This window comes from Schistocerca gregaria, chromosome 2 (genome assembly GCF_023897955.1).
Source record: "Schistocerca gregaria isolate iqSchGreg1 chromosome 2, iqSchGreg1.2, whole genome shotgun sequence".
In the NCBI taxonomy this organism is placed as follows: domain Eukaryota; kingdom Metazoa; phylum Arthropoda; class Insecta; order Orthoptera; family Acrididae; genus Schistocerca; species Schistocerca gregaria.
The window spans coordinates 448,267,462-448,295,306 of NC_064921.1; the positions used below are offsets into that span (position 1 = coordinate 448,267,462).

At 38.0% G+C, this 27,845-nt stretch overlaps 1 protein-coding gene across 1 annotated transcript in view; it reads left to right on the forward strand.

Annotated features, from left to right (window-relative positions):
* LOC126325567 (phenoloxidase 1-like) overlaps window positions 1-25,993 on the forward strand; it is a 180,408-nt gene extending 154,415 nt beyond the window's left edge. Inside the window, exons 13-15 of the mRNA XM_049995261.1 lie at window positions 22,483-22,618; window positions 22,934-23,157; window positions 25,042-25,993. Of these exons, the coding sequence (XP_049851218.1) occupies window positions 22,483-22,618; window positions 22,934-23,157; window positions 25,042-25,260 (579 nt within the window). The 3' untranslated portion in view covers window positions 25,261-25,993. The remainder of the gene's footprint in view (window positions 1-22,482; window positions 22,619-22,933; window positions 23,158-25,041) is intronic.
* The last annotated feature ends 1,852 nt before the right edge of the window (window positions 25,994-27,845 follow it).

Here is a 27,845-nt window from a genome sequence, read left to right on the forward strand (position 1 = left end):
AATAACTGATGCTACAACACTTCACTATAAAATTCTTATGTCGTGATCATGGCACTCAACAGCCTGTTCACAATTCACAAAATACACTCTTGTCTGCTGTGCTAAACCATTATATTGCACTCCACTTGATCACTTCCGAACATTGCTACATACATACTTGTACTGAACATGGCTACCAACTCACTACTACCCACCAACTGTGCTCAAAAATGGCTGCCCTATCCACCCTCGAAACGACTGCCTAACTCAAAACAATGTTTGACAAAAATACATATGATATATTGAAAAATGTGGAAATTTTCTGGGAAATAACAGTGTAAGGTCCAATTTTCTGTAAGTGCCACCATCTTTTCGCAAGTAATGTTCCTGTGGCCTGATACTGCTTTTCCCAGATTTTTGATACTTAACATAAATAAACAAATAAATATACATACTTAATTATTCATGTACCTCTTTCAACTTTAGAATGCTGCCTCTAGTTTTGTCTCCTTAAATTTATTTATTACCAAAAACAGAGTTTCTCTCAATCATATCTCATATTCCAACCTCTCATTCAAAAATGGTACAGATTATGCTAAATTGGCTGTGATTGCTCAATGCAGCTCTACTAGCCACATCCGTAAACACTTTGTTCATATCGATCGGCCAAAGCATTGCTGAAATATTAGCTTTTGAACTTCCATAAATTTACAATTTTTAAGACAACAATAACTTTTAAACTATTGTACATTTTTGTGGTGTGTCTAGGTACTTTAGCTTTATATATTCTTCTGTCCATGAGTGCCAACTCGTAACTCTGTGTCAATCTTAGTTTTGTTTTTATCAGTTTTTCTCTGGCATATAAATTTCTCCAAGTGCACAAACACGGGCATAAGCACCTGTGCCAACTGCTCATGGTTTTCCAAGGACACATAAATGCTAGCTTCTTGCCATGGCTCTGTAGCAACCTCCAGACATATGCTCTGCTGCAGGGAACTGCCACTTTAATCCTCCCCCCCCCCCCCCCCCCCCCCTCACCCAGCTTTTACACTCACTCTACTCACCGTATAGAGGAGATGCTAAGTCACAACTTAATGTTAAATAGGTGTCTGCAAAGCTTTTTGTAGTATTACTCTTTGTATTAGCATGAGCTACTGTACTTAGTTAATGAAGTAATACGAGTCACTGATTTGGCAGAAAAAACCACATGTGATAATATTCTGGTTATGAAAATATGCTATAATATTCATCTCTTAGAAATAGTTGCACTGTTTCATGGAGTGCAAATCTTGGCCATCCCTGCCCTAGACGTATATTGACCTCCAGCAGAGAGACTGAGAAATGGTACTGCCTGTTGTGACCTTCACATACAATACTTCAAAGCAAAACACTACACAATTAATGCAATTTTTACCTTTTATATGGATGAGACACTGAAACAATAATGGATACATTGTTCTGCTCCATTCTAACACTGCTGAAAATAATGGCATCAAATAGTAATTACCAGAACTGGAAAAGCAAGAGTGCTGGCCTATAGATGGGCCTTGGATAACCAGGGTAATTGCTATAACACCAAACATTAAGCTGTAAGCTACAACTCAAGCAATTTCCTGCTGCTTTTATGCAGAGCACAAGGCTTTGACTCAATTTCAGGCAAGGACCTTCAACTCTGCTGATGTTTTACCCTCCTTTTTTTATCTCTTACTGGACTATCCTCTTCCATGATATCTTTGGTCTTACTTGATTCCTTTTACCCTGTGGGTTGCACCAGAGAGCTTGTCTCTCTACAGCATGTAGTTGGGGGATGTGTCCAGTCCAGCTCCACATCCTTCTCTTGGTTTGGATTGCGACAGGTTCTTCTCTCATTCATGTCCAATGGTATTTGGTGGAAAGCACAGTTGGGTTTTTAAGAATTTTCCTCAGTCATCTATTGAGGAAGACTTGCAAAATCTTGGGGATTGTAAAGGTAATCCTCCATGTTTCACATCCATACAGCAGCACTGCTTTCATGTTTGTTCTAAATATTCATAGTTTAGTTATTAGGAAATCTCTATTGCCCTTCGTAATGGATACAGCTGGATGATGGCTCCATTTGCCTTTTTGATTCTTGCTCTGATATCAGCAGTATCTTCTCCTCCTTCTTCAATAGCTACCCTCCCAAAGAGTATGAACTCATTTACCTTTTCAACATCCTCATTGTTCAGTTTCAGCTTTCTTGTACCTCTTTTATTCATTTCATAATCTTTGTATTGGTGGCATTCACTTTCTTCCCAACAATCTTGGCCTCATGTTCAAGGCCTTGCAGCTTTCCTTCCATGTCAACACGGTTCTGTAAGAGAGGCAGATGTCATCGGCAAACTCAAGACCTTACAATCACTCAGTCCCTCTCTTCTTATCCACCACTTTCCTTGTCACTTCATCTGGCATCAGTAGAAAGATAGTTGGAGATAAAACACATACTTGTCAAACTCCAAACTTTATTCTTATGGACAACTTGGCATGTGTGGCCTTTACAGTCTTGTCTGGTATCACATACTTTTTCAAAGATTTCCACATATGACTTCTTTTAAGGAGTTGAAGGCCTTTTCAAAGCCAGCAAAAAGATTGTGGAGACTAGTGATGAATTTGTTGACTATTCAATATTTTTGTAAACTGTGTAAGAATGGTTACTACTAAAACTGGTTTGCCCTTTTCTTATTGCAGTCATTTTACACCTTGTTTCTATTATGGATTATCCACACCAATGATTTTCTTGGTGTCATAAGCAAGGAAATTCTTGTCTAATTATGGCAGTTTATGATGTGTCTTTTTTGGGCAATTTGAAAAGGAGTCCTTCTCTCCACTCCTGTCATATAATCTCAAAGTTCCAGATTTTTATTGAAAGAGGGTGGAGAAGAAAAAGAGGCTGTGCCTGGCTTAGTGGTCAGAGGTTCTTGTGCAATGTTATCTGCCCCTGGGGTCTTTCCATATTCTAGCTACTTGATTGTTGTCTTGGTCTCTTCCTATGCAAGTGGTTCCAAACTAATTGAATTTTCTACCATTTGAGGATCACCACCTTCAGGTTGTGTTTCTTGTTCAGACTCCCCTCATCATTTTGACTGAGCACATTCGTAAAGTGGTCACACTATCTTGACAGTTGTATATCAACGTTGGCAAGGAGATGTCCTTGTTTGCTGCTTACAGGTCAGTTCTGGACAACTTTTTGCTGAGTGCCCTTGTGAGGTCACAGACTCCTTCATTTTGGCAGCACCTGCTATCATTTCTGCCTTCTTAACCAGTTCTGAGACACACTTCCTGGTATCAGCCATGAACTCTTTTTTCACCTCCATGTCTTTAGCTTTTTATCCCTCCTATAGTTTAATCTTCTTTAGCTGTGTCTTGCTGCTGTCCAGTTTTAGTTTACTTCTCTTCCTTGTCTGATACAGTTCCAAGTTGTTTCTGACATTCATCCATTACTTCTTTGGTCTCTGAAGCTAATGAATTGTTATTTATTTATTTATTTCACCTGCTGTGCTTACAAATGCTGTTTTCATTATCTCCCAGTGTTCTTCAATGCCCTCTTCTTCACCCATCCAAAGGCCTTCAAACTGGTTTCTCAGTTCTAGTTTGAGCTCTTGGCTGCTACTTTCATTTTTCAACTTCTCAACATCAAATCTCTTCATTTGAATGTGGAACCTTTTTCTCATAGTAACTGCTCCCATTCGTTTCCTCATGTCTAAGAGAAATTTTCTTCACATACTGCTAAAAACTAGATCAGTTTCATTCTAAGTGTGAAGATTTGCAGACACCGATGAAATTTCATGACATTCTTTATGGGGGAAGACTGTGTCACCAATAATTAGAAGATTATTGGCATAGAAATCCAGAGAAAGCTCTCCATTATTGTTCATGTTGTCCACTCCATCTCATTTCATCACTTGCTGCAATCTGAGATTGTCTGCACCCACATTTGCACTAAACTCACCCATCATAATAAAAGTATCTTTCCTGCTGAACTGGTGTTTTCTGGAGTTCTATATAGAAATTGGCTTTAAATTCTCCATTACCTTCTTCAGTTGGTGCTTAACACTGCACTATGGACTCGTTTCTCACTCTCCTTTTGAACATTATCAAGAGAATTCTTGAAGTCATGGGCTTCCAGTTTATCAAGTTGTTCTTAATTCTTTTATTGAGCAATCTCACTTCCATCACATGTGGGTCATCACTATTTAGCTTTCCAAAATACAGAAATATATGCCCCTCGATGTCCTCATTTCTCCAGATTCATTCCATCTCATTTTGCTTTCTCTCAGGATCTGCTACTGCTCTGAATTGTGATCATTTCCCAGCTTGGTATAAGGTTCAAACCTTCCAAAAGCCAATAATCTTGTCCTTCATCATAGCAAAATGTTGTTGTTGTTAGGTCTGTCAGGCTTCTGTCCTTAATTTCTTTAATATATTGATTTTAAGCAGTTGAAGATTATTAGCCCCCAACAGCTGATTGCCATGATGGGGCTGCCACCCCTTAGCCTTGGCACTTGCTCCCAACCAAGATGTTACAAGTGGGGAGGGAATGTCCTGCCCTACAATCGCCAGGGCGTGGTTTGGTTATCTTAACAGTACTTCATTATCATAGCCTTGTCTGTGGCAACAGCGTGCACCACTGGAAGGTGAGGTTGACATTTGCACAGGAGAGGCTATCTGAGTCACATCACTGTACGTTACACCTGTGCAAAAGGTTGGACTAGAGGAAAAAAAAAAAATATTTTAGCCAGTACATAATCTACGTTGCATATCAGATGTGACCTACAATGCCAAGAATGATGATCCTACACTGAAGAGGTAAAAAGTGCTATATAATCCTGAGGTGCCAATCAAAGATATGGGCTTCCAATCTAAGGAACAGCTAGATTTGCCCAATGTCCACGAGACTTTGATGTAAAATTACAGGCATCACAAGGATACGAAACTCTGACTAGTAAATGAGAATCCACAAGTGAATCTATATGAAAGGCCATAGAGTAGATCCAGAATGCAGAAGCTCTAGTCCACTCAAAAACATTGGGTCACTATTCTTCTGGGAGGAGGAGAATTTCCTCTTGCTGCGTGGAATCTGCCATAATGTAGTGGTTATAATCACTAGCTGGCAGTGTTCAGGTCATTGGATGAACTGCTGTTTCCTGCAGCTCTTTATCACTAAATGTTGATGAATTATGGAACATTTCCAGATTTATTTATTTGTGGAATATTGTAATTTAGTAGAGCATTCTGCGTAAAATAGGAGCACTCTCTGTCAAGGTGAGAAATTATGATCAGTATGTACTTTATGTATGTACTCAATAAGCATGCCTTCAGTATAAAAAATTAGTTATTGTTGGACATCCTGCTTTCATAACAGGTACTACTAGTAGTAGTAGTAGTTTATTCATCCAGAGACAATGTACATTGCATGGATTTCGTCAAAAAATACGTAGTATATATATAAAATAGAAAGAAACTTCCACATGGGAATAATATATTAGAAACAAAGATTCCAAGACTTACCAAGCGGGAAAGCGCCGGCAGACAGGCACAATGAACAACACAAACACACACACAGAATTACTAGCTTTCGCAACCGATGGTTGCTTCTTCAGGAAGGAGAGGGAAAGGCGAAAGGATGTGGGTTTTAAGGGAGAGGGTAAGGAATCATTCCAATCCCGGGAGCGGAAAGACTTCCCTTAGGGGGAAAAAAAAAGGAGAGGTGTACACTCGCACACACACACACATACATATACACATACACATACACATACACATACACATACATATCCATCCGCACATACACAGACACAAGCCAAGCTTGGCTTGTGTCTGTGTATGTGCGGATGGATATGTATGTGTGTGTGTGTGTGTGCGAGTGTACACCTGTCCTTTTTTTTTCCCCCTAAGGGAAGTCTTTCCGCTCCCGGGATTGGAATGACTCCTTACCCTCTCCCTTAAAACCCACATCCTTTCGTCTTTCCCTCTCCTTCCTGAAGAAGCAACCATCGGTTGCGAAAGCTAGTAATTCTGTGTGTGTGTTTGTGTGTTTTGTTCATTGTGCCTGTCTGCCAGCGCTTTCCCACTTGGTAAGTCTTGGAATCTTTGTTTGTAGTATATATATACACACACACACATATATAGGGTGAACAACACTATACAAAATACAGATGTGCATAGTAGACTACATAACATCAGACCACACTGAAATAGCATGTACAACTTTGATTATTTACATTGATGTATGAGAAAGACTTTTTACTTGGAATACACAGTTGATATTTAGATACACAATTGATTTCAGACTTAGCATGACAATAAGTCTTTTTCTGCATCATTTTCAATTACTTCTTCTTGTGCATGGAATGAAGTGATACTGTGTATCAATTACAGATGATCACAGTATTTTAAGAGACACCATTCTTTTGGTGAAATTTCATTACCTTTAAAACTGGAGCAAGTTTATCTGCTTTAGCTTCAGTGAAAACTTGAATCTGTGATAATTAAATATGTAGAACTGGGGCAGACTAGCAAAATGAGTAGCTTCAAGATGTTTGCCACTATGTATGGTAATCAACCATTATCATATGTGGAACATTTCATGGGGTAGCATCGCAAAATGCTAAACCTTGATTCAAGGATGCTACAAACTTGCACTAAAGACAAGAAAAGTAAGAAATTTGGTACGACATAAGTGCAATAAAAGTATCTTATTCAGATGTATCACTTTGATTTATAATTTTGGCTATATGGAAAAGTGATCAACAAAACATTTGAGAATGAAACTGGTGATTCAGAAACCAGTCACACCAATGAAGGTATCCTAACAGTGGTTATGTAAAGACCATACATCATCTGTCTGGAATACATTATCTTTGGTTGCAAGTATTGTTGGCCATCCTGAGTGGTTTTCATCTGATGGTACATAGTTTAGTTAGTTACCTGTTTTGTTGGTCATTAGCAAAATATAATGATGCAAAATGAGTCAATGTCAGGCTATGTAACACTATTCATGTTGAAATTTTACAAATGGGTGTATATAACAGTTGGAATACTTGTATTTAGCGTAGTAACAAAAATTTTTATAGAATTCTTGCTCTGCATAAACTAAAATTTTCTAAGTATTGCGTAGGAGAAATGCTTTCATATTTGCCTTTTTTGTTTTGTGCCTTTACGACTGTGGAAACTTTAGGCACTCAATTCTAAAATAATTTTCAGTTAAAATTGCTGTATTAAGCTAAGTGAATATGTAATTAATAGTTTTAAAACCCGTTTTTCTACTCTCTGAATTCATAAAAGGAAAATAAGAATGTGAGCAAACAAATGCTGTGACCTACAATCAAATGCCTTGCAAAAATTGTCTCACAACCACAGAAAGTCCGAGCTCAAGTATTACCTGGGAACTTTCATTAGCTTCTTCCAGAAATTAAGGATGAAGTAATGACATTATATTCATAGGAACTAAGATACAGGGCTTTGCTCCACTCCTCATACTTAAGTTTTGTGTACTTGTGTCTTCTGTTTCTTACCACCATCTGATGCTTTTAATCTAGCATGTGAAGATAGACAGACACTTGAATGATTCAGGCATTTGCAATTGAAAAAGTAGTAGAGATTAACCCATATACACCCAAAATACTATGGACTGTGGACCATTAAATGTAACAAAGTAGTCAATAAAGCTGCTCTGGTAGTCTCCATCTACATCCATACTCTGCAAACCACTGTGAAGTGCACTGCAGAGGATATGTCCCATGGCCCATTCCATTCATGTATGGATGTGGGGAAAAATGATTGTTTAAATGCATCTGTGCAGGCTGTAATTAATCTAATTTTATTCTCAAAACCCCAATGGATGTGATATGTAGTGAGTTGTATTACATTCCTACAGTCATCATTTAAAGCCAGTTCATGCATCTTTGTTATTAGACTTTCTTGGGAAAGTTTCTGTCTACCTTCAAGAGCCTGCCAATTTAATTCATTTAACATCTCAGTGACACTCTCCCATCAGTCAAACTAACCTGTGACCTTGTGTGCTGCCCTGTTCTGGACCTCAGCCTCCCGTCCACAAAAAGTGAACTGTAATAATTTGAAACAACCCTGGATCTGCACTTGGTGGTAGTTACAGCACTGTGGTATTGTTAAGTCGCACTGTATTGATTTTTTACCAAAAAAGCTATCAGACACTGGTGGTGGTACACTGCTTGTTTGAGGTGTTCTGGGTGCTGCTAATTCAGAACTTTGGAACTAAATAGCAATTATACTGCTAGTAAAAGACAGTGGCAGTCAGGACTGTGCAACCTGTGACAATCTTGTTATAATATTATTTTTCTTTGTTTTTGCCATTTAAAATGCTGAAACACAAAGTGAGCAATATAAGTTGAGCACAGTATTAAATAGCTTAATAGCAATGGTATTAGATGTGTTGTAAAATGAAGCATTTGTGATGTCTCGGTTATTGTTCACGAAAACATCACCATGATAGTATTCCGCAACATGTGCTAAGTGAAAAGCATAGCAAATTTAAACAATTGCAATGTTGTGAAAGTGGAGTGAGACATCATTTTATGAGTGAAGCATTGGCATTTACGAGATGAAGATTCATACACAGCTATTTGTAATACAATTAAGACACAGTGTGATACGTGTAGCATGTAATATTCTGATTTCCAAAATTAATAATCATATTATGAATTAATTTCTAAAGAAATATACTACAAAATGTAATCTATGTAAATAAAACAGAAAGAAACTTCCACATGGGAAAAATATATTAAAAACAAAGATTCCAAGACTTACCAAGCGGGAAAGCGCCGGCAGACAGGCACATGAATAAAACACACACACAGAATTACGAGCTTTCGCAACTGGCAGTTGCTTCGTCAGGAAAGAGGGAAGGAGAGGGAAAAATGAAAGGATGTGGGTTTTAAGGGAGAGGGTAAGGAGTCATTCCAATCCCGGGAGCGGAAAGACTTCCCTTAGGGGAAAAAAAGGACAGGTGCACACTCGCACACACACACACACACACACATCCATCCGCACATACACAGACACAAGCAGACATATTTAAAGGCAAAGAGTTCTTTGCCTTTAAATATGTCTGCTTGTGTCTGTGTATGTGCGAATGGATGTGTGTGTGTGTGTGCGAGTGTGCACCTGTCCTTTTTTTCCCCTAAGGGAAGTCTTTCCGCTCCCGGGATTGGAATGACTCCTTACCCTCTCCCTTAAAACCCACATCCTTTCATTTTTCCCTCTCCTTCCCTCTTTCCTGACGAAGCAACTGCCAGTTGCGAAAGCTCGTAATTCTGTGTGTGTGTTTTATTCATGTGCCTGTCTGCCGGCGCTTTCCCGCTTGGTAAGTCTTGGAATCTTTGTTTTTAACAAAATGTAATCTCAATGACAACTTCTTAATTAATAAATATTTTCAGTGTCCATAAGACAGAAATGCCTAAATCATAGAAGTAATAACTGAGAATCATTCTTATCCTAAGTTAGTTAGTTCTATGTTTCAATAGATCATTTGTATGATTAATTGCAATGCTGCAGAATGAGTCAATTTACTTTCATATATAAATATGACTAGATTTTGATGATTCACCAGCCTTTTTTTTCTGAAATACAGACATGATTTAATAATTGATACCCATCATCATTTACATATTACATAAATAGAATTCTTCTGCACAATAGGAGGAGTTGTCAAGGATAAACTGTTTAATTTGTTTTCAAATTTAGGTTCTCTGTCTGCCAGACATTTTGTATCATTTGACAAGTGATCATAAAGTTTTGTGGCAACATTGTCTACCATTATTTGTACTAAAGGTAAACATAATGTGGTATAATAGATGTCATTTTGTCTTGTGGTATTGTAATTACATACATCATAGTTCCTTCTGAACTGTAGTGGATTTCTTCTAATGTTCTGACAACTTAAAGTGTGGGTGTGGGTGTAGGTTATACTGATTTATTTGCTCAAGCCACATTCCACTTCTTTATGAAGTGACTTACTTGGAACTTTGGAGCCCCTCTTCTTTATGGGATAGTCAGCTGCTGGAAAATCTCCTGACTTCTTCTCCATCAAATAGAGCTAGGTACAGGAACTTTTAAGTCTATTTCTACTTATAAAATGAGTAGACACACAAACGTTCCTTTTCGTCAGTTAACGATGCATTTGATTTACATGCACAACATAATTCACACTTTCAACATACATATGCAACTTTCTGTAAGTACCTTGTACCATCAAACATTACAAACAAAATGAGTTACAACGAAGGCTTTCCCGACGTAATAATTGATAATATTCTTCTCGGGTATGCAGCCGGATCGTGACGTCTTCATGACACAATATTTCCGTGGTCCAACTGGCTGCCATCTTCAGGTGAGAGTGCTGGTGCACGATCTCGCCGGAACTGACTTCCCAGTGCAAGCGGCGGCCCCTATATAGGCCACAGAAGACCCACAATGCGTGCGCGAGAAGGTGCCGTAACTGCCCTCTAGCGCAATAGACATACCCCGCCGCCAGTGATGGAAAGAGACGAAATCGAGATATCGCTGTCAAAAATTAAAAAATAAAAATAAATAAAAAAAAATTTTATTCCGACAATAGAACCACAGACCGTTGTTTTTTAATGTCAGATAACACTGGGTCCCAAGTCTTGGGCACTCCTACCTACAATCTAGCCAAGTATTTAGCATCTGTTCTTGGCCCTCACGTCGGTAAATGCTAACATCACATTTCCAATTCTATGGTGTTTATTCAGAGATTGAAGTCCTTGTCTCTTAGTCCCTGGGATTTGCTTGTGAGTTTTGATGTCATGTCGCTTTTTACCCGGGTTCCTCTGGAAGAATCCTTGCAATTAATTGGTGAGAAACTGGATGAGGAAACAACCAGGCTTTGTCGCCACGTGTTAACGTCGACGTACTTTTTATTCAATGACAAATATTTTGAACAGACTGACAGAGTGGCTATGGGGAGCCCTTTGTCCCAATAGTCACCAATCTTTTTATGGAAGATTTTGAGGACATGGCGCTGAAGACAGCGTCCTTAAAACCAACCTGTTTTTGGAGGTACGTTGACGATACGTTTATGGTGTGGCCTCATGGGAGAGAAGCTCTGGACCGCCTCCTAGATCATTTCAATTCCCTGCATCCTAGCATCAAATTTACAATGGAGGTGGAAAATGATGGAACGCTTCCGTTTCTGGATGTTCTGGTGTACAGAAAGGATGATGGGACACTGGGACACAGCGTTTATCGAAAGCCTACGCACACGGACCGTTACTTACATGCTTCTAGCTGTCATCCATCGTTCCAGCGTACGGGGGTCCTGCGGAAGTTGGCGAGAAGAGCTTATGCCATTTCAGATGGAGAAAGCTTGACACAAGAATTGGACCATATTAAGATTGTGTTCAAGCAGAATGGCTTTACAGATAAACAGATCCATCATGCTTTCCAGTTTGGACCTTCGCCTGAACCACCAGAAGATACCAGCAAATCGGTAGCTTTTCTGCCTTTTCCTCGAAGATAGGAAGGATTTGGAAAAGATATCACATCAAAAGTATTTTTCGTCCACCAGCCAAGATTAGAGCGCTCCTTGGCTCTGTTAAGGATGACTTGGGTTTGAGGAAGCCCGGTGTTTACAAGATCCCTTGCCACTGTGGAAAGACTTATATTGGTCAGACAATCCGACCATTCAGGAGCGATGTGTTGAGCATCAGCGGCACACAAGACTGCTTCAACCTGAGAAGTCTGCAGTGGCGGAACACTGTCTCACCGAGAGACACAGAATACTATATGACGAGACACAAATGGTTGCCCCTGCATCTCGCTATTGGGACTGTATTTTAAAAGAATCCATAGAGATTCGGTTATCTGACAATCTTATTAATAGAGACAAGGGTTTTCTTTTAAGTAAGTCTTGGGACCCAGTGTTATCTGACATTAAAAAACAACGGTCTGTGGTTCCATCGTCGGAATAAAATTTTTTTTTATTTATTTTTATTTTTTAATTTTTGACAGCGATATCTCGATTTCGCCTCTTTCCATCACTGGCGGCGGCGTATGTCTACTGTGCTAGAGGGCAGTTACGGCACCTTCTCGCGCACGCGTTGTGGGTCTTCTGCGGCCTATATAGGGGCCGCCGCTTGCGCTGGGAAGTCAGTTCCCACGAGAACGTGCACCAGCACTCTCACCTGAAGATGGCGGCCAGTTGGACCGCGGAAATATTGTGTCATGAAGACGTCATGATCCGGCTGCATACCCGAGAAGAATATTATCAAAATGAGTTACAGTTGAAAGAAAGTTGGCTTGACTACAATGACTTTCTTAAAATGAATCTGAAAATACATCTTACCTCTAACAAGACTGAGTCAAGAGTCTACAAGAGTATTTTTTCAACTGTTCTTGTTTCACATAACAATAGTCAATGGCACAATAATCACAGAGCAGCATAAAAACTCCATGGTTCTTCCTTACACATGGACTAAGACCTGTATGGATTGCCTGACAGGTACTTGTCGGTGCTGTTTGACCGCCATTCTACTTTCTTCCCAAGATTGATTTTAAACCTGCCCACACAAACAGGTGACATGCAGTAGGTAGGATTTTACCATCTCACACTCATATCTAGAACATCATGTGTTTGAGATGGTAGAAGGTTGAGTTGTTCCAGAATAATTTACACAGAAATTCTCAAATCACTACATATAATCCCCCACCCCCACCCCGATCGAACACACAATATTTTATACATAATCATTATGCAAGTAATGCACACAAACATGTGACATGCAGTAGGTAGAATTTTACCATCCCACGCTCATATCTAGGTCATTGTGCATTCGAGATGGTAGAAGGTTGAGTGGTTCTGGAATAATTTACACAGAAATTCTCAAATGACTACATATAATACCTCCCTCCCCCCTCCCCCGATTGAACACACGATATTTTATACATAATCATTATGCAAGTAATATAACTCATAATAACAGTTCATATCTTAACAGCATATATTTTTTACATAGCTTATATATGTATCCGTCCTTCCATAACAATTCTCTGTCCTCTCTGGAATAATCTTTTGCTTATTGTTTCTCTGTTCTTGTCATTTTTTACTTTGTTATTAAGATATGAGAATTTACTCATGGTTTTAGTCAGCATTATTAATATTTATGAATTTTGAGGACTCTTTTTCTTTTGTTTATTTCCTTTTGCAATCAAAAACTGCAGGTGTTTATGACACATGAGTAATTTTATTTTCTATTCTTATCTTTTTGTACTGCCGTTTTCCTAGTATGTACTATTTTCATTAGTTGTAGCTTGGAGGAACTCTGGTCAAAATGAAAGTGTTCTTTTGACACTCATTTACTTCCACGAAACATAATAATGCCAGTTGTTCATAGAATTTACACCTTTGAGAATAATTCCTATAAAATTTGACTTTTGTCATGATACTGTCCCCTTCTCCTAGGATCAGCACCTATTCCTTGGTTGTGGGTTGACTTTATGAGAGCACTTCCTCTTTCCATTGTGGTAGGTTTGCTCTTTTTTAAAACATTCCTGTTTTTTAGGCGACAGTTCATCCTGTCTCCACATAGGTATGTCTGCCCTTTATACTTAGTGAATGCTGGGTATGCATCCCTTATCCTTTCTGAGTAGGCCTCATGGTTCATTACCCTAATATACATTTTTATGTATACCATAATAAAGTATCTTCTGGTAAAGCTATAAATCTATTTTGAACTTCGAATTCATTCTTTAATATATCATTCCCTCCCTAGAGTCCTCCTCTACTTATCAACTTCTATACATTCAATAGATATTATGTCTATATGTACTACTTACATCCCACTACCCTTCAATTCATCAGAGTTTTTATTGCACTGACATTGCTTAATGATCAACTGGAATAATTCTACTGCTACTTTCATTTTCTTTCTTTACTCTGACCTCTCTCTTATTTATCTATTACTCATTACTACTTTATAGTTGTTCAGAACCATCATAACACCCCATATATGTGTGCATAATTCCCTATGTACACACCTTTTCCCGTACAAGACCTGTTGGTTCTCACATCTTGACAGTCTTTGTCTTATATAAGTTAATGTTTGTGTAGAAGTGTATATTTGTGTATATGTGTATGTGTGTTTCTGTAGTCTGATTCTTCGACCTTCTTATCTAAAGATAAGATGTAGGTTATTAGTAACCCTGGAAACAGGAAGAACTTCAGTTATACAAGTTTGTGAATATGGAAAGAGGGAAAAGATAGACAGGTCGTCAAGATGAGAAGTAAGAAAGGAAAAAGTAGATGTGGTTGCTAGGATCGAAGAAGAGAAAGAAGACAGGAAACCCTTCCCACCTCCCCTTCCCCAGGATCCCTACTTCTCAGATACTTGAGTGAGGAAGTTTGGTGTTAAATTGTCTCCTGCAGAGTGGACTTGTCCCACCTTCACCCTTTGAGGTCTCCGAAAGAAAGCCTAGCAGCCCTATGGAAACGGCAAATGAAGAAGAATCAGGCACACTTGTTTGTGAGGGTTGTTTGGAAGGTGTGATGTGTGTTTTGTGTTAGACATGATTTATCTGTTCTTGTAAATCAAGCTTTTAGCTACAACACCTACCCCTTTCAAAATTTATACAAACCCTCCCATCTATATCACATCTCATAAAAGGTATAAAATACTCTATGCAAAACAGAAAAGCTGTACACTTCGGTATAACAATTATTAAGTTAGTCACATCATATTACATTTTCCACAAATATAATGCTCTATCCAATTTATTTTGTCTAGACATCACTGTTTTTTTCTATCTGTGATTATCTTAAGTCGGTCTCTATTTTATGGTCATATACATTTTTTTAAGCAATAAGATTGCAGTATAGTTCCAGATTTTAAAGGAATTTGGTGCAGGAAATTATTTGGAAAAAACACCAAGAACAACTCGGGGTGTGACAGTCATCACTCTGCCTGTTAAATCTGAATATTAACATCCCTGGGGGATAGATGACTCCATCCTGAACCCATGGATCTGATATTAACCTCTCTTGTGCACTGGGAGACCAGTAATTTTCTTCAAATTTCTTTTGAAAGTCCTACCAACAGGAAAAATTCTCGATGTTTACTGTACCCCATTCTGAGGCTTCCCTGAGAAGGTACCCCACAGCAAATTCGATCTCCTTAGAATCTTCCCAATTTTTTGGTAATGCTTGGTTATACCTTTTCAAGAAATGTGTCAGATGTACACCTCCATCTGGCTTAAATTTAGGGAATTGTCTAGATAACCCTGAATTAGCTCCCCATTGTAAATTGGTCATAGCTTCACTGGTTAATACAACATTAGGTGAAGAAACCCTTTTTTCTACTTTATCCTGGATAAGCTTAATCTCTTTCCACAGGTCGTCCATATCCTTCCTAGTATTAATGAGTTCGGAAGAAGGAATAGGTGATACGTTCCTGGATGTTATTCTCTCAGTAACTTTTCGATCTATAATTTCTCCAAATAGCTCCTCCAACCTAATTGCATTTATAGTATCAGAGTTAGCTATTTTCTCTTTGAAATTCCTTTCCCCACTGTCTACCCGTGTACTTACACCTGTAATTTGCTACTGAATGATTGGCATTAACTCATTCTGCTTATCTACACTCTCTTGTAAAGTATAATACCCATGAAACTTCCTGGAAGATTAAAACTGTGTGCTGGACTGAGACTTGAAGTCAGGACCTTTGTCTTTCCCTTGCAAATGCTCTACCATCTACATCTACATCTACATCTACATCTACATGACTACTCTGCAATTCACATTTAAGTGTTTGGCAGAGGGTTCATCGAACCACAATCATACTATCTCTCTACTATTCCACTCCCGAACAGTGAGCGGGAAAAATGAACACCTAAACCTTTCTGTTCGAGCTCTGATTTCTCTTATTTTATTTTGATGATCATTCCTACCTATGTAGGTTGGGCTCAACAAAATATTTTCGCATTCGGAAGAGAAAGTTGGTGACTGAAATTTCGTAAAAAGGTCTCGCCGCGACGAAAAATGTCTATGCTGTAATGACTTCCATCCCAACTCGTGTATCATATCTGCCACACTCTCTCCCCTATAACGTGATAATACAAAATGAGCTGCCCTTTTTTGCACCCTTTCGATGTCCTCCGTCAATCCCACCTGGTAAGGATCCCACACCGCGCAGCAATATTCTAGCAGAGGACGAACGAGTGTAGTGTAAGCTGTCTCTTTAGTGGACTTGTTGCATCTTCTAAGTGTCCTGCCAATGAAACGCAACCTTTGGCTCGCCTTCCTGACAATATTATCTATGTGGTCCTTCCAACTGAAGTTGTTCGTAATTTTAACACCCAGGTACTTAGTTGAATTGACAGCCTTGAGAATTGTACTATTTATCAAGTAATCGAATTCCAACGGATTTCTTTTGGAACTCATGTGGATCATCTCACACTTTTCGTTATTTAGCGTCAACTGCCACCTGACACACCATACAGCAATCTTTTCTAAATCGCTTTGCAACTGATACTGGTCTTCGGATGACCTTACTAGACGGTAAATTACAGCATCATCTGCGAACAGTCTAAGAGAACTGCTCAGATTGTTGCCCAGATCAGGAACAGTAGAGGTCCCAGGACGCTTCCCTGGGGAAAACCTGATATCACTTCAGTTTTACTCGATGATTTGCCATCTATTACTACGACCTTCCTGACAGGAAATCACGAATCCAGTTGCACAACTGAGACGATACCCCATAGCTCCGCAGCTTGATTAGAAGTCGCTTATGAGGAACGGTGTCAAAAGCTTTCTGGAAATCTAAAAATACGGAATCAACTTGAGATCCCCTGTCAATAGCGGCCATTACTTCGTGCGAATAAAGAGCTAGCTGCGTTGCACAAGAGCGATGTTTTCTGAAGCCATGCTGATTACGTGTCAATAGATCATTCCCTTCGAGGTGATTCATAATGTTTGAATACAGTATATGGTCCAAAACCCTACTGCAAACCGACGTCAATGATATAGGTTTGTAGTTAAATGGATTACTCCTACTACCCTTCTTGAACACTGGTGCTACCTGCGCAATTTTCCAATCTGTAGGTACAGATCTATCGGTGAGCGAGCGGTTGTATATGAGTGCTAAGTAGGGAGCTATAGTATCAGCGTAATCTGAAAGGAACCTAATCGGTATACAATCTGGACCTGAAGACTTGCCCGTATCGAGCGATTTGAGTTGCTTCGCAACCCCTAAGGTATCTACTTCTAAGAAACTCATGCTAGCAGATGTTCGTGTTTCAAATTCTGGAATATTCAATTCGTCTTTCCTGATGAAGGAATTTCGGAAAACTGCGTTCAATAACTCCGCTTTAGCAGCACAGTCGTCGATAACAGTACCAGCGGCACTGTGCAGCGAAGGTATTGACTGCGTCTTGCCGCTTGTGTACTTTATATATGACCAGAATTTCTTCGGATTTTCTACCAAATTTCGAGACAATGTTTCATTGTGGAACCTATTAAAGGCATCTCGCATCGAAGTACGTGCCAAATTTCACGCGTCTGTAAATTTTAGCCCATCTTCGGGATTTCGCGTTCTTCTGAACTTCGCATGCTTTTTCCGTTGCCTCTGCAACAGCGTTCGGACCTTTTTTGTGTACCATGGGGGATCCGTTCCATCTCTTACCAATTTATGAGGTATGAATATCTCAATTGCTGTTGCTACTATGTCTTTGAATTTGAGCCACATCTCATCTACATTCGCATAGTCATCTGAGCTACTCAAGCACAACTCACACACCATCCTCACAGCTTTACTTCTGCCAGTACCTCTCATTCTATAAAACCCACATCTTACATCATCATACTTAATATTGTACATATTTTCAAAAGATTCTAACTTTTCAATAAGTTTGCATTCTACATTATTACATTTGTTCTCAGTGTCAAGTTCTAACCTTTTTTCCAAATCTGTTTCAGAATATGCTCGGTAAACATATGATTTGTATGAGTAGTCAAAGAGTTTGTCAATTCATGTTTAGGTCTACTTTCAAAATTCTCTACTTTAATACTTATAGTGTCAAATTCAGTCCTCAAAGCACCCGTGCACAGATTACTAAATTCTTCACTTTGAGAATCAACCCTGGCACTCAACAAAACCCAAATTTGTCATTTGAATATTTACAGTTTCTCTCAGAGTATTTAATTGCGAATATAATGAGTTTAACTCGAGACTTTCAGCATTTAATTGAGATTTTACCAACCCTAGATTCGCACTCTGAGCTCTGATTAATTTTATCAACTCAGCTAACTTTCATGGCATAACCGTTTCTTGAGTGTTCCCAACTTCTTGTATATTGAACTTCCTGAAAGATTAAAACTGTGTGCCCGACCGAGACTCGAACTTGGGAACTTTGCCTTTTGCGGGCAAGCCCCGGGCAAGTGCTCTACCATCTGAGCTACTGAAGCATGACTCACGCCCGGTCCTCACAGCTTTACTTCTGCCAGTATCTTGTCTCCTACCTTCCAAACTTTACAGAAGCTTTCCTGTGAACCTTGCAGAACTAGCACTCGTGAAAGAAAGGATACTGCGGAGACATGGCTTAGCCACAGCCTGGGGGATGTTTCCAGAATGAGATTTTCACTCTGCTGCATAGTGTGTGCTGATATGAAACTTCCTGATGGATTAAAACTGTGTGCCCACTCGAGACTCGAACTCGGGACCTTTGCCTTTCACGGGCAAGTGCTCTTGTGTATATTCTAAATACTTTTATATGCCTTAGACCAAGTAAGCATTTAAAACAAACTTTAAATACGATAATGACACAATAAAAGTTCACTTGTCAGTATCTTGTACCACTTCATACTAAAGTAATGAAGTTTTGTTTCACGCTCACCCAGTGTAGAATTATTGTAGTGTAGGTGAGCGGATGTGGAGGCAGGTCAGCAACGGTGAAGAGGAGATGGAACTGGTGGCATTGGATGTGGGTTGGATGCCATGTCTGCATCCCCGCGATGTGTATGAGAGCTGTATACTCCTCGCACTGGATCTACTTGGTTGAAGTGTTCTATGCGTACTTCTTCTTAGACAAATATGTTGAAATCTTCTTTGCTGTTTTTATCATTTCATTTCTTCACAGTCTTTCCTTTCAAATTTTGCTCCATTGGATACTTAAACATATTCCAATGTCTCGGAGTACTTTCCTTATCTTATTCTGTTTGGTTGCTATGGCAACACACAACCACTTCTTTCCCCATTTTTGCCTTAAAATTCCTGTTTTCTTGGTTCTTTCACACAGGTTGCCATGTTCTAACATTTTGTGAAAGTAGACATACAAACTTTCCTTTTCGTCAGTTAATGACGCATTTGACTTACATGCACAACATAATTCACACTTTCAACCTACATATGCAACTTTCTGTAAGAACCTCTACTGTCGAACATTATAAACAAGATGAGTTACAGTTAAAAGAAAGTTAGCTTGACTGTCATGAATTTCTTAAAATGAATCTGAAAATAGATCTTGCCTCTACCAAGGCTGAGTCAAGAGTCTACAAGAGTATTTTTCAACTGGTCTTGTTTTATGCAACAATAGTCAGTGACACAATAAGCACAGAGTGGCATAAAAACACCACATATTATTGTTACAGCATGTTTTTGAGCAATGAAAACTTTCTTTCTTAAACATGACTTTCTCCAAAACATTATTCCATAGGATATTATTAAATAAAAACATGCAAAATACTATTATGTACTCATATCTCTATCCCAATGGTTAGCAATGATTCAAAGTGCTAATGTGGCTGAGTGGATTAAAAATGTGCTTTTCCTAGTTTGAATTCTCATAAATATGAGTAGGGCTACATAAAAATTTGGAAGTTTCTATCCTGATTATTGTTTCCTCACTTATCATTGGCATAGTATTTCTACATGTGCAGAACTGGGTATAAATAATTCAGAAGCCAAGATTGCTTAAATATTGTTTGCTGGATAACCGGTTTCAACACATTTAAGGTGCCATCATCAGATCTGAATGTAGATTAATATTTATAAACCATTTGGATGTAACGATACATGATTCAGACCAGCTGATATAAAACCATTGTCACAAAAAATATCCGAATCATTTATAAATGTTAATCTGCATTCATATCATATGATGGCACCTTTAGTGTGTTGAAACCTGTTATCCAGTAAACAGTATTTAAGCAATGTTGGTTTTTGAATTATTTCTACAACAGAGTGATCGCCCCACTATGCACTATGTGTTCACTGCAGAACTGGGTATATTATGTCTTTTTTAAATTGAAAATGAGAAAATTTGCTGGAAACAACTGACAGACACAAAAGAGATTTGTTTGACATTTTAGTGGTGCCCTTCAAGAGAAAACAATTAAGATCTATACCTACATGTATTCTTTAGAAAACAGTCAATGCTGTGGTTTAGTAAAGCACATACAATATTGTAACCCAACAGTATGACACAGTATTGTGTATGGCTAGTACATAGATTTCAGTTAATAAAAAATGCTGGTAATATATTACAAGTTTGTCCTGAAGTGCTAGCCATACACAATCCTGTGTCATACTGTCAGGAAGGCTTAACATGTGTCAAGAACCAAACAATATTCTACAACCAAAAGAAGAAATGTGAAATAAAACTGAGATGAGCTTCCTAGAATATTGGCACTTTTGTAGCTACATTGGCAGTATAGTTAAGAAACATGTGTGAATTAGGTGTCCTTAAAATTGTGGATCAATTTTCATTTGTTACAAAAACCTTTTTTCAGTTGCCCTGCATGCAGTTGTTGATCACAATTACAATTTTGCATTTGTCAGCTTGGGTGGTTGTGGCAGACACTCTGACAGCACAGTTTTTGAAAACTTTCTTTTTCTGCAAATTCATACAAGGCCTCCAAAACAATTATCATGGACAAACATACCCTTGCCCTCACCTGCTGACCTGTGATGAAGAGTAAAAATTTCAAATGTATCTGACACACCCTTTTCACAAATCTGCAGCCTTGGAAGGCAATTTTCAATTAAAAAATCAGTTTACAGGGCCAATTGTGTGGTAGAAAATGCTTTCCATACACAGTCTCAATAGTGGCAAGTCTTTTAAAGTTACAAGTTGATACTGCAGAAATTGTTGCCTTAGTGGTATGTTATCTACATAACTTCCTTTGAAGTGCACAAACTACATACCTACTCACTGACAGGAACTAATTACTGACATATTTTATTTGTAATGAGTGGTAATGTAACAATAATTCAGACGTTTTGTAAATTACATGTTAGTTACTTAAATTGTACTACAACAGCACCATTAGTTTGCACAAGCAAATATTATAATTTAAACTGAACTCCATTTTACATTACATACATCTACATACAAACATGTGTACATTCGTGACATACATCTAGTATGATGCCTAATGCAAGAACGAATTTACTTATAAATAAATAAAATACCTATTTCTGCCCATATTGCTGCCGTATTTTGTCATATTTTTATTACCAACATGGTGCAAGTTGTGCAAAAATACATTGTCACACAACAAGTCTGTTTTCCTGTTTCTTTTGCCATCTTGCCAGCACTTGCTCATGGCAATCTCTGTAGAAAATCACAACCAACCAGCTGGCTGCTGCAAGCAAGGGTGGTGTAAAATGGGTGACTGCCTCCTGTTTCACTAGGCCATAGCATGCAACACAGAGGCTGAAGCAGGCACCCGCATGGGCTGCCTGCTCTCTGTTTGATGGAGCTTAGAACTCTTTTGCAATTAGACAGGAAACTGGCTGGACTAGAGAAGAGCAGATGTCTTCCATTGTTTTCATCCACTGAACTCTTCTGGAGATGATGCATAAGGAATGATTTCTGCTTTGCCCCATTGTGAGCAATGCGGATGCCTCAACATACTACCTAGCACAACAGTTGTCTTCTTCTTCTGCTCTTTTGAGCCCTTTTGATGCCCTCTGTCTTCAAAGGTTCTTAATTATAAACAGCTATTTATACATTTGCATTGTTGTTACATTGGTAGTAGTCACCAACAGCATTGTGTTTAACTTATTCATGTGCTAAACCACATAAAAGACAAAATGCTTAAATTGTACTGAGGGTAAGTACCTATTTGAAACAAGACATTCATAATGGGATATTCATTGAAGTAATTTTGCTATCCAATTGAACCTGAATTCACTGCTTTGCATTTTGCCATTATCCATCACCAAAAGTAACATCAGGGTGTTTATGAGCTATTGGGAAAAATTACAGAAAAATGTTAATTACATTTTTGTTTGTTTTCGGCTTTGAATTCTCTACCTTCTAGCCATTATGTCAGAAACTAATCAAGCACTGTCTTAATTGACCTTAGACATTGTATCTGTATAGTAACAAAGTCATAAAACATTAGTTAAGAAATTTAGTACATGTTTTACCCATTTTTTATTTTCTATTTTGTGTCCTTATATTAACTACAGTTTTTTTTTGGTGTACGAAACCTAGGTCAACAATGATGGACCTCCTCGAAAGGGTACATTGAGAATATTTATGGCACCAAAGTATGATGAACGTGGTGTTCCCATGTTATTTCGAGATCAGAAACATCTCTTCATAGAGCTTGATCACTTCACTGTGAGGAGTAAGTATTGCTGAGTGTGACAATATCGTGATTAGTTCTTGGGAATTGATTCCTAACTCAGTGAATGAAAGCCAGGTACTCAGTAGTAAAAATATAGTTTAATATTGCACTAACAGAGTTACTCAGTAATGACTCTCTAATAATTATTTAGTGTTTATGTGGTTTAGAAAAAGGTCAGTTATTCAGGGTCTTTTCTTTCTTACTTGAGGTCTTGCATGTTGACATTTTAATTGTTTGATGGACAGGCACCACAATAAAGTGTGGAATCAGTGGATGTGACTTTATGCCATTCTCACAGAATATATAATTTTCTAGTGGATCCTGGTTGCAACAAATATGAGCGACACTCAATAGAGTCATCAGTAACAGTTCCATCAGAACGAACATTTAGTAATTTAAATAGTTCTGACACAAGAAAGGAAGAAGGTTTTGCTTACTGTGGCTGTGGATGGCCACAACACATGCTTATCCCAAAGGGAACAACTGAAGGATTTCCAGCAGAACTGTTCGTCATGATAACCGACTACAATATTGATAAGGTATGTTATTAAGATAACTTTTTATTATCCCTACTTCAAATTTACATGCAACATCTAGTGATACCACATTTGGAGATGAAAAAGGCACTGTATTACAACCATAATGTCTCTGCAGCTTTGTTGTGAACAGAGTATATTTACTTGATGAAGTTTATTTTATAATGCAACAGAGAAATCATATGGCTCCTGTGTTTGTATATGAAACATAGACTACCATTTCAACATCTTTGAATGTCTTATTTATGGTTATAAAAAGGGATTGGTGATGTTTCCAAGACACAGGGAATCTTTGTCATTGGTCACCACTAGACTGGCCAAAGACAATTGCTCCAAAATGGAATCAATACGTAACTTTAACTGTACAAAAAAATCCAATGATGCCTGCAAATGCAATGACTGCAGAAGTTATTGCTGCCTCAGGCATTTCAATTTCCTAGAAGATTTTATATAAAGGGCCATCCTGAAAGTAAATAATGCTTGCACACACAGCCCATGCACCTGTCTTGTGGCAGCCTCTCATTGGTTTCTGGTGTTCAGAGATGCGGCAGTTGCCACATGTGACTGTAAATTGAACACTGTCGTATGGTAAGTAGAGAGCTAGCTGTAACAGTGGCTGTTCTGATTGCAAATCTTGCCGAAAGTGAGGTACAAGGTGTTATTCATTTTCTGCATGTGGAAAATGTTGATATTCACCACTGACTTGTTCCCATTTATAGTGAAGGTGTAATAAATGCAGCCCGTGTTCAAAAGTGGTACATAATGTTTAAGAATAAGCAAACAGATGTTCATGATGAAGAGAGATCAGGGTACCCTCCATCATTGCAGATGCACTGAAACGAAAGGTGGATCACATCATATGAGATAATTGACCACTCACAATTAGCCACATGCATTTAAAATGTCAGGAAATGTCTTTTTCAATTGTGTGTGAAATTAATACTATGGTATCACAAAATCTGTGCTTGCAATTGAGAATGAAATTACAAATAGGGTATCATAAAATCAGTGCATGGTGGGTGGTATGCATGCTTACAGATTCTCAGAAGGCTGTGAAAATGGATGCTGCATTAGCATTATTGGAGCACTACAGAAGAGGCGGCAACATGTTCATTGACCAGACTGTTACACGAGGTGCAATATGGGTGCTTCATAACGACCCCACATTGATGCAATAGTCTATGGACTGGCATAATCCTCAGACACCAAAGAAGTCTCACACGTTCAAACAAACTACATCAATTAAAAAAACTGATGGCTTCTGTACTCTAGGAAAGCGAAGGGGCTCTACTCATTGATTGCATGCCCTTTAACACAACAATCAATAATGTTGCTTTATGTACTACCTTTGAACATCTTTGCCGGGTTTCACAGAATCACTATAGAGGCAAGTTCTCATGTAGACTTGTTGTGTTGCATAACAATGCATGTCTATATACTGCCCAGTGGTGTCTTCCTGTGTCAGATATTTGAGTGGGACATCTATGAACATCCACACTACAGGGCCTTTCCTTCTCATCCTGTCTGCTAAATCTCCCCTGACTCATGGTTCTGGGAAACTTTCCTTAATGCTTCCCATTTCTGAAACCTCACCAGTCCTCTTCCTTCATCCTTATTTCTTTCCCTGCATCCATGCTCCCAGAAGTAGGAACCACTGACTCTGAAAGCTCATGCATTTCCACATCTGTTATGTGTTTTCTTCTGCCACCACTTGTTGAACACATTTTTTATCTATACATATTATATATCCAAACACAGGTTATTTTCATTGGAAATGCAGATAGGTTGTTGATGACAAACAAGTTAATGAAATTTTTATTTGAGTCTTTCACATGTCAACAATTATATACTGATACAGACAAACAGGTGTGATTTATTTTTCCACAGGTAGAGCAACCACCACCCGAGGGATGTCAGCAGCCTTTTAGCTACTGTGGATGGCGTCGTCGACTCTTCCCAGACACAAGAGCAATGGGGTATCCATTTGATCGAATGCCTCGTGCTGGAGTCAGTACCCTGCAACAGTTTCTCACACCCAACATGAAAGTGGTTGACGTCAAAATAAGATTCAACAAAAAAGTTGTTGCTTCACGTTACACTATTTGAGCCAGATGTACAATATTTTAATGTCTGAGGATACCAGATATGTGTTGCTGTGTATTATATGGTTCCCAACAATAATTTATGTGTGAGAACTAAACTGTAATTCTCATGGGCCTGAGTAATTTGATGTAACACAAACATCTGTACATCCATAAAAAGTTGTAATAACATTCATTGCACACAAACAAATAAAATAAGATACATAAGCATGGCAAGGAAAGTTCTTGCAGAATGTAAATAATTTAGGAGTAAAGGAGGCCACTCACCATATTATAGAAGCATTGAGTCAGTGACAGGCACACAAAAATGAATGAAAACTTGACCTGCAAAGTTTTCATCCTTTTTGTGTGTCTTTTGATGACTCAGTGCTTCTGCTTTCTGGTGAATAGTCACCTTTACTCTGAATTGGAAGTTAATGAAGCCAATCACCAGATAGTAGAAGCAGTTAGTTTTTCATATCTCTCTCTCTCTTGCAGTAATGACTATGTGAAGCATACTGTTATTGCATATGCATGTTTCTAATTAACTGTAAATAGGAAATAAAATACCATAACATTGCCAAAGTACAAGTAGTGGAACAAAGTAAATTTTTAATTACTCAACATTTATTTTATTTCACATTTAACCAAAATTGTTTGTACCATTCCTATGAAAGACATTCTTCAAATTATGTTTTGTTTGACATAAAGAATAAATTTTGTAATTATATTTTATTACAACATAATGGTAGTAGGAATAGTAATGAGAACAGTAATGAAGGAAATGGGAATTGTGTCATTGTTTGTTAATTAAAGTACTTGCTTCATGTTCTCTGAGGAAACAACATGTAAAAAATAAAGGATAATGAGAACTACATTTTTACTGTGCTAGCAGTGGACATGACATTAATATGATTAATGAATGAGGGGGAAATGGGAAGAATATGAGATATAAGGAAGACAATACAAAGAGGAATGTATATAAAGTTGGAAGGGAATGGGACCTAAGATGATATGATGAAAAAGATACCATAGAGAAAGAGTGAGCAAATAAGACTTGAAGAATATTGCTGTTGAATGCAAGTTAGAAGCCATATTAACTTGTATATGGAGAATTATGGTTCAACAGTACAAGTGCATCACCATGTTTTCCCCCCTTTTGTATGTTTTTTGAAGCATAAAGTTCTATTGACAATAAATAATGGAATTTGATGTAACGTGAAGAAAATATTATAATGAATATGTAGACTTCCATAATTTACTTGTTAGTAAACACTGATACAATGGAACCAAGACCATAAATGGCAGTCTCAGTGTGAACATCTTCAAAAGATGTTGTTGTTGTTGTTTTTTTCTGTCATATCTAATTTAATTCAGTCAGTTGTAAGCTCGCAGAATGTTTGTGCTCAGTAGCTTTTAAAGGAAACCTTGACATCAGTTTGATAGAAAACTGTCTGTGTGCCTCATATGTAATTAATTTACATGCAGACAAACATTAAACTGTAGTATAAAGCTGCAAACAAGAGCTTTTTCTGTAGTTGATGGTTAACCTAGTGCAAGTTCAGCTGTCATTTACTGTTACAAAAACACCATCAACCTGTTCATTTTCTTCTAAACATAATTACTTTCATTTTAAATGTGTCACTGTTAACAGATTAGGGATTTAGGTAGTTTCTGGTAGCTAGTCTTAATTGGCTCTATTGTAGAGACAAAGTAGGCAGCTAATTTTTTGCAGCACCAGATTTGTTGATTGAAATTAAGACAATTACAAGCTACTAGGTTTTCTGTCTTTGATGCTATAGAACTTGCTTGCGACCAACATAATTGCGTAAAAGTGGTTCTTTCAGGGCTACATGCAGTGTTACATGCAACATGCAACTGTAGCACATGCCGGCCAATAAATTTTGATTGTACCTGCATGCAAAATGTAACACTTTATAAAAGAAACAAATGTCTCCATTCATAATTCAGACACTGTGTTAATTTGCTGTCATTCTGATATTTTGTTATAGAATTCACAAACTGTTCAATTCCTGATGTTTTTAATAGCTTTATTATGAGTGTAATGTAATGTTGCAATAAAAAATTGTGTTTTTGGTGGAGGTAGGTAGACTAAGGGATTTGGGTATATTTCAGAAGTGCTTCATATCCAAACATTCTTTTTTCTGTGAGTGGTTGGTTGATTTGGGAGAGGGGACTATTTTCTGTAACTGCTTCAAAAGGGTGTTTATAATTCCTCAGTAACTATTTCTGTCAAAAATATAGTGACATTAGACGTAAGTATTTTGGAGCATCTTGCAGCTACTTTATGCACATTCCACAATATAAAAAATTTGGGCATCTAAGAATCCTTCATTTATATTTTGTGTGGTTCATACCAAGTGATGAAGGTTGGAAAAGTCACAGTGTAAAATTTTACAAAATGTCGGAAAAGTATGGACCTGTCAGTTGTAGAAAAGTGCTGCAAATGAGCAACGGCACATCAGGTCTAACACTCTGGACTCGTGTTTTGGAGTAGTAGGGCTATAATGCCCACCCAACCATCTGCTTAGAACCAAATGTCCTTTCCATCGGTCATTCCATGAAAAACCTGAAATAACTCATTCAACA